Source organism: Poecile atricapillus, chromosome 2, assembly GCF_030490865.1.
Source record: "Poecile atricapillus isolate bPoeAtr1 chromosome 2, bPoeAtr1.hap1, whole genome shotgun sequence".
In the NCBI taxonomy this organism is placed as follows: domain Eukaryota; kingdom Metazoa; phylum Chordata; class Aves; order Passeriformes; family Paridae; genus Poecile; species Poecile atricapillus.
In genome coordinates, this window is record NC_081250.1 from 64,909,222 (window position 1) to 64,924,875 (window position 15,654).

General features: G+C 41.6%; 1 protein-coding gene across 1 annotated transcript in view; it reads left to right on the forward strand.

The window, feature by feature from the left end:
* Window positions 1–8,200: 8,200 nt before the first annotated feature.
* The window catches only part of ELOVL2 (ELOVL fatty acid elongase 2), a 52,141-nt gene continuing 44,687 nt past the window's right edge, over window positions 8,201–15,654 (forward strand). Inside the window, exon 1 of the mRNA XM_058833116.1 lies at window positions 8,201–8,296. Coding sequence (XP_058689099.1) covers window positions 8,294–8,296 — 3 coding nt within the window. The 5' untranslated portion in view covers window positions 8,201–8,293. The remainder of the gene's footprint in view (window positions 8,297–15,654) is intronic.

The window sequence follows — 15,654 nt, forward strand, 5'->3', positions numbered from 1 at the left end:
GCGGCAGCTGGAGCCCAGAGCGGGGCAGAGAGCCCGCAGGACACACGGGGTTGTGATTCAGGGCCGAGCTGGACGGGGCTCTGAGCAGTTTGGTGGAAAGTGGCCCTGCCCAGAGCAGCGAGGTTGGAACTGGATGATCTTTAAGGTGCCTCACAACCCAAACCGTTCTATGATTCCATCACTCTGACTTAGGTTTAGGGATGGGGCAAAGTGATCTCTTAATCCTCTTTCTCCCTCTTGCCATTCCTGTCCTTGCGTCCCCCCAGTAGGATCGTACGAAGGGACAACAGGAGTATCCAGGCCTCAGTCAAGGAAGCGGTTCTACATCTCGGCGTGGTTCGAGCTCCACCTGACCTTGGCTCTTGCCCTCTGTTGACGTGAGGTCAACAACTCTGGTGGCACATCAAAGCTGGCCCTTCCCACTTAAAAGAAATCTGAGGAAATAGAATCTCTCAGAACTGTGAGATAATCTTGATTGTGATACGGACTTTGCTGTTAGCACTGGAAAAAAGTTATAGCTTTTCTTGGTAGTGTGCTGGTTAATGTTTCTAAAACTACTGGAAACGTGTGTAAATCCAGTACTACAGAAGCCTAGTTTCCCATGGGCATGCCACCATTGTAGTGACACGTCGGAGAAAGCTAGGCCAGTTTTTAGTTTCTTTTATGTAGTATTTAAAAAACTCCCTGGTTAAGCAAAACTAAAAATTCATTGTTTTCCTGGACTCTGAGCATGCCACATGCATCCTCCTTTCAACCTACCTGTAAACCAAAATTTCCTGCATGTGCAGTCCCACATACACATCCTTAAATTTGCTGTCACTTCACCAAGAACTAGAACCAGAGTTCTTTCTTTCTCATCCTAGCCTTCTTTTCCCAACATTCCAAGCCCTGTTAAATACTCTGCCTGGAGTATTAAACCACTTAGCATGTCTTTTGCAAGTATCATTTAATTTGAAACATGTTTTCTGTTATTTTCGAAGTTTTAAGTTTGACATGACTCCCAATCTGTAAATGTTATTACAAGTCTCGCCTCAGTACTTGTTACATATACTTAAGCAAGGTTTCTTTTGTACTGCAAACAAAGCAAAGTAGTAACAGTTGCTACCATATCATTTTTTAAAAATAAGCTTCCTCCTAGCTGCACTGTTCTGATTTTTTGCTTATCATCTGCAGTTAGAGTAAGTTCTCTGGTTATGGGACTGCTACCTTCTCTTTTCTGTAAAATAGCTGACACATTTTAGAGCTATTAAAATATTCCAAATATGTCATCCTATGGTTCCAAACTGGAATACTACTACTACTACTACTACTACTACTACTACTACTACTAATAATAATAATTTCACATCACATCCCCAAGCATTGCAGAACCACACAGCATTAGGAACTGAAGAAATAATTAATCTGGAATCAAGTAATTTTTGGAGCAATAAATATATGTGATCAATGTATATAGGCCTTGAATATACATGCATATATATATACACACACATACATGATCAAACATATATAGTACTGCTCAAGGCAATATGGAATTTCGGCACACAGTGATTCTTGGGTCCTGTGTCCCATGCAGGGCCAGGAGTTGGACTCGATGATCCTGATGGGTCCCTTCCAACTCAGCATATTCTATTATTCTAATAGACTAGGAAGTAAAAAATGAAAACACGTAGCAATTAGAGTTATCCTATGTTCTGTACAGGTAAAAGCCTTCTAATCAATGTATATTCAGTTTGGAAAACCTTAATTTTACTTATTTAGGTGTCCCTTTCTCTAGTTCATTCAGCAGGCTTGTCACCTTGTTGAAGGCTATCAGGTGAGTTAGGCATAATTTCCATAAATCTGTGTTGACTAGTCACAATTACCTTGACATTCATGGTTTCGGAGGCCACATGAATTCCAGGAGGATTTTCTCTATGACCTTTCCAGGGACTGAGATGAGGGTCACTGGCCTGTAGTTCTCCAGACCTTCCTTCTTGCTCCTCTTGTAGACAGAGGAGATGCTTGGTTTCATCCAGTCTCCAGTATTTCACAGCCTTGCAGTGACATCAGCCAGCTCTCTCAGCAGCTGAGGACACAGCCTCTCAGGCCCTGTAAACTTAAGCTATTTCAGTTTTGTTTGAGTGTCCCCTAACCTGGTCCTGCTCCACTGAGGATAAGTCTTCCTAGCTCCAGACTTTACCTCTAATCTCTTGCCTGAGACTGAAGAATGTCAGTATGGATGAACTACTGAAATTGTCCTCAGGACAGACATAAAAAGGTCTTTCTGGCATAGTGGCCAGGGCACTTCAATAGGGGATAGATCTATAGGTGAGGGGTAATTGGGAGTGTTACGCCATAACCAAGCCATGAGATACAAGAATAAACTCTTCCTCCTCCAGCCATTTGGTCAGCACAGTCTTTGTTATTCTATATTTCCCAATGCATTAAATAAGCCCTTTATTTTGAGCCACTTTGTGTCAGTTAAGATTTATATGCAGATCTCCATCTGAATGAAAAAACCCAAACATATTATGTGTATTTTACCTACGACTTCTCTTCAGATGAAAGTTAAATGACACGAATAAATACACATCTATCCCACTAGGTATCATTTAATGCACCAATGTGCTAAAATCTGTACAATAGCAATGATGATGCACTTGGGATAGGTGAGCTGCCATGTGAATATTGTTGTTTGTCAAAACCACATAAAATCACCCAGAAAAGAAAACAGAACTACTGTTGGACACATATGTGACCAGGTTTTCTATTCACTGAAGTTCAGATGCAAGGTTACTTATACAAATCTAATCTTGGTGTACCGAGTTCCTTAAGTGTATATGTGTGATGCAGTCACAGAATTGAATATAGCTCATCCATTCCCTGAGGAGGATGGAAAAATCTCACTCATGACATTATGACCTTTTAGTCATCCTCTTGTTACATGCTCACTGCATACTATTGATAGTCTACATTGAACACTTTTTCCTGTGATGCTCAACACTTATCAATCATCCCACATCTTCTCTCAGCATGTACAACCACAGGCACACTGAGATATATTTTGGGGGGATGAAAAAGAGGATGCTCAGGCCATCAGGCAGCAGTGGACTGAAGCACCAGACTGGTGAGGGGGCACTCAGGGGGCCTCTGCCCAACAGTGCACCAAACCATGGGCTGGCTCACAGCAGCAGCTTTTGACACGTTTCCTCAAAGCAGCAAGGCCCCACAATGCTGTGAATAAGACAGCTAAAGACTCTTTAGCGCAGGGAAGAGGGGTGCAGATGCTGAGGGCACAAATATTATTTTCAGGGTGTGAGAGCTGATGCATCTAGACCAACCAGTTATTTCACAGCAGCCAGTTAACCACTGTTTGTGTTTGCATAGCAAGACAAGGGGAGGGATCTTATTATTCTTCCTTCACCTGGGAGAGGGCTGAGACAGACAGACACATTTGAAGTATCAACTGATTTTTGATTGCCACTTCTGGCCTGCTTTTGAGCTGGCTTGTGGGGAAAATATCATGCCTCCCTTTATTTGTAGCACAGCTTTTGCTGTTGTCGGGTACTGCTGCAAGTGCTCACACTTGGTTACCTAGAGGGAGACAGCAGAAGGAAGAATTACATCGACTAGCTATAAAAACTTACATGTAAAAAACATAGAAACTATTCTACATAAGGCATTTATTGTCCTGAAAAAGAATTTCAGCCACTTAGTTTTTGAGGGGTTTTTTTGTCCTTTTCCAGATTCTTGCGTCATTCATGGCCTCCCGTTTGTTTATTATCATGCGTACCCTGCATTGATGAAGTGTGAGCCTTGCCGATGGCTATTGCAAAAAAGGCTTAGTAAAATTAATATGGGCAGGAAGAGCAAGTTAAAGTAATCCAGGTGGTTTTTGCTCTATGGTGTCCTCATTTTTTAATCCTTCTCTTGGCACGTACAGTATCTCTGAAGGTAACTGGCAACCATATCAATTACTGGAGCCAAAATAATGTATAGGAACTTAACTGCCTATCAGTTGTACCCCAGAAGCCAGACAGGTAGGTATAGTTCATGGAGAAGGTGCAAGTTGTAGCCCCTTCTGCTATTCAGAATGTACTTGTTGACCTTCCCATTTCTTTTGGCATTAATACACTTCTCTTTCTCTAGGTGGAAATACAGAGAAACAGCTTCCCCCTCTTTCCCTCTGCGTTACACTGTTACTCATGACACCCTGAGCTCTTGGATGCAGGACTCAACATAGCAAGACCATGGTCCCAAGCTGGGACCTCCACAAGCTACCCTAACAGCAAATACTAGTGGCTGTAAGAGAGAACATTCAGGTTCATCCACAACTCACAATTCACAGCAGTTAACACCCACACAAGTTAACACTCCTCACAAGAGACACGCAGACAGCAAAGTACTACGGTCTTTTGTAACAACTCACCTCCAGTATTTGCTTTTGAGCTCTCATACTTTCCCCAGTTCTTGGCTGACTTAAGTGAACAGCACAGACTGTTTGTGTGAAGATGATAAGCCTAAGAGGGATGAGAAAATTCTACTTACGTTAATTTATAGAATACAAAAATACATAACCAAACTGTATCTGTGATGGCAGCCAAGGACTTTTCCTGTTGCAAATGCTTTCCAGCTTTAGCCAAGCCTTTTAAGAGTAAACACCAGCAGTGCTGGTTTGTGTCCGAGAGAGGGTGCTAAAACAAAATATTTACTACAAAAACTTCAGAGCTCCACAATTGCTCGATTCAGTGCTTCTGCCTGCATAAATTTATTTTTACTTAGTTTTTATTTTACTTGCTCGCAGCTGACAATTTAACACAAGCTTTAGCTTTACAGACATATCACACCAGTTTATTTTCAAAGCTGAAAATAACATTTAGAAAGAAATAACCATACCAGAGAAGAACAAGGGAATAAACTCCCAAATTTTCAATTCAGCCTGATTACTCAGATTTGATTCCATGCAGTTTTATTACTGACAGTTCTGACTTAATAAAATTAATGAAAATTAACGAAAGTTAAATGAAAGAGGAGAAATTTAGGTTAGATATACAGAATAAATTCTTTACTGTGAGGGTGGTGAGGAACTGAAAAAAGGTTTCCCAAAGTAGCTGTAGATGCCCAACCCCTGGCAGAGGCCAAGGCCAGGTTGGATGGGGCCTTGAGCAAACTGATCTAAAGTAAGGTGCCCCTGTTTATGACAGAGAGCTTGGAATTAGATGATCTTTAAGGTCCCTTCCAGTCCAAACCATTCTGTGATTCTCTAAAATTCTGTCACACTGACTTTGTAACTCCCCATGGTGTCATTAGCAAAATCAAAATCTGCAGGTACATAACCATTGTCCCATGCCAAAAAAAATTAGAAAAAGAATGGATAACAGAAGAAATATATCCTCTTTCATCTGAGCTAGATGCTCAGAGACAGAAGAGACATTTTGCCAGTGAGTTAGATAGATGCTGCTGACTGGACAATTTTGTGAAACAGGCATGTCCTGAGTTTAAATTCCAAACTTTGGAAGAGGTCATGGTCAAGAGCAGTGACTGCTACTAGGTGCCATGGTAATGGGAGACAGAAAGGCTTTCCTGAACTTAAACTTTCTCCTGCTGATTGAGACTTAGTGGGAGCTGAGTGTTGGTGGTAGTTGAGTGATCAGTGGTACCTTGTCCACTCTGTTTCCTACTGAGCTACAAGCCCAGTGGGACCTATCAGCTCTGAAGTCATTGCAACTCAAAGGTGCTTTTCTTAAGATGCAGAGATATCCAAAACCTGACTGGGTACCACCTTGGGCAGCTGGCTGTAGGAGACCCTGCCTGAGCAGGTTGATTGGACCAGATGATCTCCAGAGGTCCCTTCCCACCTCAACCAGTCTGTGATTCTATAAATTAGGTAGTTTGTGATAAAGTACAACCTAGAACAAGCCCTGGACCAGCAGTGCTCAAGCTAAGTCCCTGTGGTATTGCACTTTGAACAGTGGTGGTTGTGTAACAGCTTTGCCCCAGAATGCAGTGCTGTTTAAATTGTCACTTCTTACTCTGCTTGTTTTCAGAGAATTTCAGCTGGAACTAAGCAAGTCTATTTGTTCATGTGTCAATTTATTTTTTTGCCTTTTATCTCAGGACAATATGCTGCTCAACAATCACTGAAAACTGGCTGGCAGAGGTCTGCTGTGCTTGCTGCTTGGCATATAACTAAATGGATGGCATCACTCTCCCCACAAAACATATGAATCCAAATCCTGCCACAGCCCTTAAATCTCTAAATTCAGGTCATTAGATAGGTGTTAAAAATATCCATAATGCTATTAAAGCTTCTCTTAGATGCCACCAGAATCCTATTGATTCTTCACTGGAGACACTATTGTTTTTGTAAAAAAAGAAAGTTGCTACCATAGAAGAAGACAGTTAAGGAAAAAAAAAATCAATTAGCATGAATATAATGTATCAGGAACAAGGAACTGAAGAAATTAGAAATGTGACATCTTTACCAAACTTGAATATATATTTCCTTTCTGTTTTAGACAAAGCAAAACAAGAATAAAGACAAAAATACCTTATATTACCATATACTTAGGTCTAGATTTGGCTTGACACACTAACCCGGATTTTTTTAGACTATAAAGAAATTGGAATAAAAATTGTGAAGCCAAAGCATTGCAATGCACTGGGTCACTTCTATGTTCCTCTGTCAGTCAGCTTCCAAACCTCTACTTGCTCTGCAGAGTTTTTTGGACAAAGGGGCAAATTTTCTGTTTAGAGAACAATTTCTGTGGGAACAAAATAGGTATGAAAAAGTATTTCTCAGTATTTCAAGGTGGTTTGTAATGACACATGAAGAATTAAATTAATAACCTATGAAGAAGATGAAATAGGGGGAAAACTGGCAGGTCAGCCTCAGGAATTGTGGGAGTTAGTGTAGATTAACATGATGGAATTTGGAAGCTTGAACAAACAAGTTTGTGTTTGTAAAAGTGGGTTAGAAGTTACATAAGGAGACGCTTTCATGTGAGTCTCCTGGGAGTATAATTTCTGGCCAGGCAGCATCCCCAGAAAAATTGCCATCCTCACTGCCTTTGGTGGACCTCTGTGTCTAGACCCAAGAGAAAGCTAGGGCTGAAGTAGTACATGGACAAAGAGCCAGTTGGGAGGGAAATCTCGAGGTCCAGAACACCAGTGCTACATTTTGGACAAATACAGCACGTCTGTACATCAAGTACGCTTTAGCTTACTTGGTGAAGATGACACCAGTCCTGCACTACATTCCTTAACTTATTGAGTCTCCTTAACTTATTTCTACTGTTTGTCCCACTGAAACTGGGAAACACATCTCTGGGCTCTGGTCCACCAAACTATGAACACAGAAGTGAGAAGGCAGCTATGGAAGTGCATGTATGGATATGTAATTTCTTGACAAGTTTTCCTCTAGAAAATAAAATAAAAATGAAAAATATTAATCGTTTTTAAGAAATACTATTTTGATTTCACATGCCAAATATTTCTTTATTTAAAGCAGGGATAAAGAAGCAGGAAACTTTTAACCAACTTTGGTAGTTTAAATAAATGTTTTATAGTAGCTGTAAGACTTTGTTAGCACACAAAAATGAGTTTTGAAGGTATGAGATTCTGTGCTTGTTACTCTAATCACAAAGCCACTTCTATACCTGACTCTTTTTCTGCTGTGCGTCAGCGGCTGAGTTGTGATGGGATCAGTAACTCCTGTTCTGTGTGATTTTCTTGTTTCCTTTCTAGCCAGCCTAAACATTTGCTTATCAATCCCTCCCTAACAGACAGATCTCCTGGGAGATGCCAACAGTTAGAATCATAGAATCATTTAGACCTCTGAGATAATTGAGTCCAACCAGTAACCATTAGGCGATGGATCTCACTTTGGCACAGCGTGTGGAGGATTCAGGGCTTCAGGTCAGAGGAGTTCAGCTTGTAGACCAAACCCAAGTTGAATCCAACATATTCAGTGACCCTGTCTGCTCTCAGAGCGGCCCGAACAGTGAATGGAATCTTCCCGACAGGGTAGATTCCAACAAAGGCAAACGGCCACCATCTGCCGTGACAGCTGGGTGGGTGATGGAACAGCACAGCACAGCCTCTCCCCCCGCTCAGACACTGCTCCCCACCGCCTCCCCATCCCTCCTCTTTGCTCTGCCCTCCCTCGGCGGAGCCCCGGCCGTCCCCCCCGCCCCGTGCCCGCCCTCGCCGGGGCCGGGAGGAGGCGGTGCCTTATAGGGAGGGCTCGGGGGCCGCGCCTGCAGAGCCGCGCCGAGCCCGGCGATACCCTGGACAGCGCCTCGCCGCCGCCATGGTGAGTGTCCCGCCCGCATCCCCTGCCCGCATCCCCTGCCCGCACACAGCCTCCCGGGGCCGCCTGCCTGCGGGCCGCCGCTGCCCCTCTGCTCCCTGCCCCCCGCTCCCCCGGGGCCGGCCGAGAGCCCCCGCTGCCCGCCCTCCCTCCTCCCTCGCCGCTGCCCCCGCTCCCACGGGCCACATTCGGAACGTGATTGTTCGGGGAGGAAGGCGGGGAATGGCCTCAGATGCCCCCAGCCCCCACGCGAGGCACCAGAACAGCCCGCGCGGGTCGGGTCCAGCGGCTGAGCTTGGACATCGTGGGGAAGGAGGGAGGGACAGACGGACCTCAGGGAGCGGGGGAGGAAGGATTGGGGGAGAGGGAGCCCCGGGGGCACCCGCGCAGCGCGGGGAGCCGGGCGGCGTGCGGGGACAGGCACGTGGAGGAACGCGGTCCTGGGTGGAGGGAGGGATGGAGAGAGGGAGCAAGAGATGCGCAGCCCCTGGGCATCCATCCCCCCCGGGCCCCCTGCGCCCTGCCCCGGTCCGAGCAGGTGCATTCTGCTCTACTCCGAGGTGCGTTTGAGCGTGTTACATAAACCGATTATTCCCTTTAATTTGCTATCTTAACAGGAGCTCTTCCTTTAGCCATGCAATCTGTAGTGGAACACTTTTTTTTTTTTTTTTTTTTTTTTTTTTTTTTTTTTTTTTTTTTTTTTTTTTTTTTTTTCCCATGTAATGAATGAACAATGGAGTTTTAGATTCCAGTTCACCATTTAAAAGAGTTAAAGTGGAACAATGAAGTCACCTATTTAGTGAGCAATGCTGGTTCCCCGTAGCACATTGTGTCTTTGCAGTCATAGTAACTTTCCCAAAGGGGCTCATCCTGTTTATAAACAGCAATGCATTAAGTGTACTGCCGACCTTACAAAGTAGGACAGTATCAAAGAAGTATTTTGCAGCCTTAAATTTTGAAGCACATTGAGATGAATAATTTGGCAAAGCTTGTTGTATCAGAAGCTTGAGACACCACTAACAACAGAGCCTAGTTTGTTTTTTTTAATAGGATTTAACAAAAATACTTGTTTTCCCCAAAAAAAGTCTTTGCATCATGTGTAGTAAATTCTGCCTTCCTTGAACAAAAATCCATTTAGACCCTTCCTCCCCCCATAAATCCAGAGATTAATAATATTCAAATAGTCATTCTATGAATTAACTTGAGTCCTCTTTCTAAAAGTCACATATCCACCTGCTGTCAGTCTGAATCTGTTTCTCCTATGTATTCTATTTGCCACCAACTCAGCTTTGGAATGATAGATGCGAGAAGACCCTAATGAAAAGATGTAAAATGGTACAGTAGTTTATGCTGCCTAGGTCCCCTTAGAGTGACATAATTGAATTCCTGTTTCCTATCAATTTGGAATATAAACACAAAAGCTATGGCTAAATTACCATAGCTGCACAAAGCTTAAGTTAATACCAGCCATTGATAACATCTTCCTTGTGACAGAGGATGAAGGTTACAAAGATACCTGGTGTTGCAGAAAGTAATGTGCATTATTTATCAGTAATTGGTTCAGGTAATATCCAGGTGCTCAGGAGTACTGAGGCATCTGGAAAGAAAGGTAAAATATCCTGAACTAGTTAAAATGTTTCATTTTGATTCCTTCCAGGACTGAGATGAAGTCAGTTATACTAGTGTAAATCAAGGAAGCATTAGTTGGTAACATAGGCATTGACCACCTCGTACCAGTGGAAATTATAGCTGAGACCTACCCTCAACCTGTTCTTTCTGGTTCCTAGAGCTGTTCAATTAACCTTGACATTTTTCTTGAAATGGCTGGAAGCAATAACCAGAACTTGCCATTCAGAGCTACACATGGGCTTGGATTAGTAAATTTTGATCTTCTGTATATCCAGAAATCTTAGTGTTCAAAAGTTTCTGACATTTCTCAAGCTTTGTTACTCATAGATAAAGGCATTATGAAGAAAGAATTGCCAATCTGAGAAAGTCCTTGAAGTGGTATAAAGGCTGAAGGTTACTTTGGCTCCAAAAGTCGGAAAGGGTGTCCTTGGAATAATAGCTACTGAAACAAAAACCTGAGCTATTGATGAAAGCTGTTGCAATGATGATAATGCAGGTTAAAAGTTACAGCACATCGATTTCTAGATGGACCTGGAGCTTTGGGGGCATGGGGTCATGGGGACATTGGAGTATACTACCAAAGGTATTTGGAGCAAATGTAGGACAAACAGATTTTTGGCCCAAGTGGTGGGAACATTGACTAAACGTTCCCTTTTCTAGTGTAAAAATAGAAATAAGCAGATGTAGGTTGCTAGTGTCCTTTAAACTCAACTGAGAATTTTTTCAGCACCCTGGGTGTTCAACAATCACTAATATTTGCAGAAAGTTGCATAAGAAAACTTTTTTGTTTATTTGTTTTGAAATTGCATTTTGCTGAAGCAGCAAACCACTGCCATCATAAACCATTAAGTATTTCGTCATCATCCTCACCGTATGAGGGCAACCACAGTTGGCTTGGTTCTTCTGTTTATGTAGTTCACTGCAGCTCTCCTTGCTTCAGTGAATCTAGGTCAAATTACACTGGCTCAGGATTTGGCTGCACCCTTGAACTTTAAACCGATTACACGTTTTGATTTGTCAGTGTATTTTCCATGGGGTCAAATCCCACTTTTGTGGAATAAGAGGGTGTATAACATTGCAGTCATGGCAGCTTATGCTTACAAAGAGACTAGGTAGCACTAAGGTAAGCATAAACATGAGAACTGTGTTTAATAGGTGCCAGTATCTGTACCTCTTCAAGTACCCAGTGGCAGAGGGAGGGACAGAAGCTAGAATATGTTTTTCATTTCCTTCAGAGGCTTTGATACCCCTGTAATCTGAAGTCAACACAGAAAGACACCTAACTCTCCTAAGCATTCATAAGCACCAAGGCCACCATATCAGCATATGGACCTCGATGTGGGCATACACCGATTGCAGAACATACACAAAGTGCCCTAGAGAGAGCGAAAAATGTCTCTTCTTTGCTGATAGTAAACAAAATAGTCCCCTGTCTCATTGTCCATTGGCGTTTGTTAGTTTCTCTGAATACTGCATGAGAAAGAGTATTGCAAAGACAATGTTCCAGCCCCTGATCAGTGACATGCAGATTGGAAGAGAATGCTTTTCAGCAGAGATCAGCTCAGGGCAAATACCTGATGACACAACATCCAATGCTACAGCACCCACAAGATCTCTCCAGCCCCAGCAGAATGAGGAGGGAATGAACTGCAGCAGCCGTGCCATCCAGAACCAGAGCAGGAAGGCAGGGGTTTGCCAGCTGACACAGAATTAATAAGCTATGAGAAAACATGCTGATAAACTGCATATAGAAGAGAAAAAATAGACTCTACTTGCATAGAAACTCAAGAAGAGACACTGAAGCCTTTTTCACACGGTGGAATTGATTAGGAAAAAAGCCTTCCAGGAAATGAATTAAGAGTCCACCAATTCATTTGCATAGTTACAGATGCCTGCTTACCAAAACCTGCATGCTGCCCTTGGTGTTGATCCCTCTCATCTCCAGGGAGATCCTTTGATTCTTGGAGACTGATCATTGTATCTTCATTACAAGCAGTCCGACTTGTAATGTAATAAAAGCACACTCCTCTTGCTCATCAGGCACTCAATTTTACACTCATTTAATTTTATAGCATCTCTTGATTTTATTGAAGAAAAAAGTTAATCATATGCAAACACTGTAAATTTGAACCTCTGATTCAATCAAAAGTTGGGGGAAAAAACCTGCAATACTATTTTCTTTAGGCATTAGTAAACTCCAAAGTAAGGCAAATATAAAGGGCTGCTTTATTCCCTGATCTAAGCAAAATTCAAGTGTAGATAAATATAATAACATCATCATTCTCCCTGATGCTTTCATGCCATGCTGTATGAGAGTTTTGTTAAACACTGCCTGTAAAACTGATTTAGAAGCTGAGGCATTATTGAGCCTCATACAAACAGTCTGAAGTCTGTATTCAATGAAAAGTACTGTGTCACAAGTGCAGCCTGATTTGTAATTAAAGAAGGTAATGGAGAAGGGAGGGAAATTATGAGGATGGAATTAAGCATACCCCTGGTTGTTCCAGCCAGAGCTGCTGGGATGAGCCTGCCCCATGGGGCAGTGGTGGAAAGGTACAAGGAGAACTTCCCAGCCATAACAGAGAAGTAACACCCCAGGACATGCAGCTCTGTCACATTATAAATGCCACACTTCAGACTGAGCACACCAAATTTGTCAGCCAATTTGTGAGCACCTGGCAACAGTGGAGCTTGTAAATTCATTATTTGCATACACCCTCCATAGCTTGCCTGATCATATGTAAATACATGGGCCACAATACCTGAGTGACTGCGTCTTTACCCACGGGACTGCTGCACAGCTGACAAGTACAGTATGAAATGAAGTGAATATTTATAGCTTCTGTGTGGCTTCTTATCTACCTGACTAACAGCAAAAGCAAATTTTTGTTTTTGAGGACTAGTTAAATTCAGATTTCAGAGGGCAATTAGAGTTCTTTACACCTTCAAGAAATGACAACGTTATATTGGCATTAATACTGAAAATATTGTGACTCGATGTCAGTCCAACAACAACAGAATGATAATTTTAAGTATTGAGTTCATCTAGGTAAGGACTTTGAAACTGCACTGAATTTCCTTTTTCTCAGTTAGAACTGACTGTGATAAAGTGGTAAAGGTCAGCTCCCCATACTGAAGGAAATCAAACCCTCTCTGGTAGAAATTTGTATACAAAGATATGTAATTAAAGAATAAAATATTAAGATAATTTTCTTCATCATTTGGAGAGATTTTGATTTTTTCCACCCTAAGAACAGATATGGAAATGAAGCAAGAAATAGTTCATGTTCTGTGTCATCATTTGAAGGACAAACACAGCAAGAAATGGAAATTAGAAGTAGAGTGACCAAGTTTCAAATAAATATCCTAAACCCAAGCATTAGGAGCCACAACCAAACTATTCTCTATTCCTCCCCTAGTTCTTTAAGAACCTCCTACAGGATGCTACTCAGTAGTCACCATTCATGATGCTTTTTAGCCAGAGAAGACAATGTGGTACAGCAACCTAACAGGGGGATTGACTTACACACATGATAAAAAGTCTGCAGCTGTTGTTATTTCCTCTATGTGACAATAACTGATGCAGTTTACAGACATTTTGTATCATTAGGGCATTACCATGCAGCACAATCATTAGCATTTTTATTCTGAGCAAAGTGTCAGTCTGGGTGTTTCCATGGTGTAATGGGTTTAAGAGTCTGGGCTTTAAAATTCCAGTTATGTGTGGATTAAACTCTAGGATACCCACTGTTGGGGCTGACTAAGAAAGGGAGTTAATTAGCTTGTGCACTCTCTTATCCTGTGCCAGCAGACAGCACTCTGTTATGTGGCTTTCATACAATTTTAAGAAGAGGTGTCCTTGGAGTTCATTAGGGTTCATTTAGGGTTTTAAAAGAGGTAAATTTAGAATTGTTTTGGAGGAAGAGACATAAGGGCACTTCCAAATTCTGTTTTCTTCTTTATTAAGCTTGAAAATCAACTGTCATTTCCTTTCCTCTCCTTTCCCAGTCTTCTTTAAACATGACTGAAGTCCAAAACATGAATTAGCATTTCAAATACAGGGTTTTGCCCTCAAGGATTTAAGGGAGAAATGGAAGGAAGAAAAAAAAGTTAAGGACCAGTTACCAGAAGAGGATATTTCCCTTTTTAATTGTTGTTTTGTGTTCTCAAGTGACACTTTGGAAAACAGGCATCAGCTTCTGTTTCCTTATTTCCTTATATTACACTTGCATTTTCACATACAACTTAAAGTGAAACAATACATTTTCTTGCATTTTTCTGTAAGCATAGATAAAACAGTTCCAAACTGTTCCAAAAAGCAAAGTGCCTTCAATTTGGCAAGGAATAAATGGTTGGCAAACTCTTTCGAGAGTGATTTCCTTGTCAGGGAATTGGCACATCTCTTGGTAAGGCAGCTCTGAATATTACTATCCATACCCACTTTCTCTCCAATTGCAGGCTGCAGCCAGCCAAGTTACTTCTGCTGGAGCTTAAAAGATTAGCTGTGAGGTTGTGCAACTTCTGATCTGGTAGGAGTTGGTATCTGTGTCAGAACCATGTTTTATTGTGCACATGGTGTAATTTTTTTTAGAGCTTGTCAATAGCCCATGCAATTCCAGAGGGGAAAAACATTAAGTCTGGTTTTATGTTAATATGCTTGCCAATTTATTATTGAAGTATCTTTATGTACTAAGTGGTTTACACAATTTGCATTAGAACTGGCTACTCAAAATTATCCTGCTCCCCAAATTCAGATGCTTGTGTGATATGAAAAATATCCTATGTAATGGGGTATTTTTTAGAACCAGCTGCATCTGTCCTCTCAGCTGTTAGCATTATGTGCGGTCCTAGAGTACCATTTCAGTGTTGCTTTGCTGTTACACCAGACTGTACTGTGGATTTGAATCTCATAATCAGCCCTCCCTACCTAGGAGTACCCACTTACCTTGACTTGACTTCTTTCCAAGACATATCTTTTGATACTGACAGAAGACTATGCATGAAAAACCTTCATATTTTCAAGTTAATGGAGGAAAAAGAAAAATCAAAGGTTTAGAAAACAAGCGTATCAGTAACTGGTTCAGATTAGCAAAGTCTTTATAGGTTCCTTTCTTCTTCCCACTTCTTGCTGCTACTGAAAGCAGAAATGAGAGATGTCTTCCAGCCAGCAGTGATCATCACTCTCCAAACAGTAGACGGCTTATTTATGTGAAATCCAAGAAATCCAAATCTCCCAAAAATTAGGTACATCCATTGAAAAATGTGTTAGAAGAATCTGGATTCACCCTTAAAAGCACCCTTGGAAATTTTCCCTGTTCAAATAATGGAGCTACTTGCTTTATCTGGCAGCTTGATGATTACAAACCATGAGAAACTACTGCTCAATCAATCCTTCCCCAGAATCATAAAAATTAAGTACATCACATCTCTAATTTTATAGCATTCTTTTCAATTTCCAGGGCTCTGGTTTCAGGCAAAAATTTAGTTGCACATTCTCTCTAAGATTTTTTTATTTTTCTGATATGTGTCAAAAGCATCACAGGATCTTTATGCTCTGCTTTGAAAGCTGAACTACAGCTTGTGATTTCTTGGTGGTAAAACACATTTGATACTTGTCTTTAAAACTGGCAATTTCTGCAAGGCAACAGAAAAGGTAGCATTTAGCTTTATTGCTCTGCAAAATAGAAATACCCCTCCATTTCAGTGAAAACTGAAATGAAAACCTTTTGGGT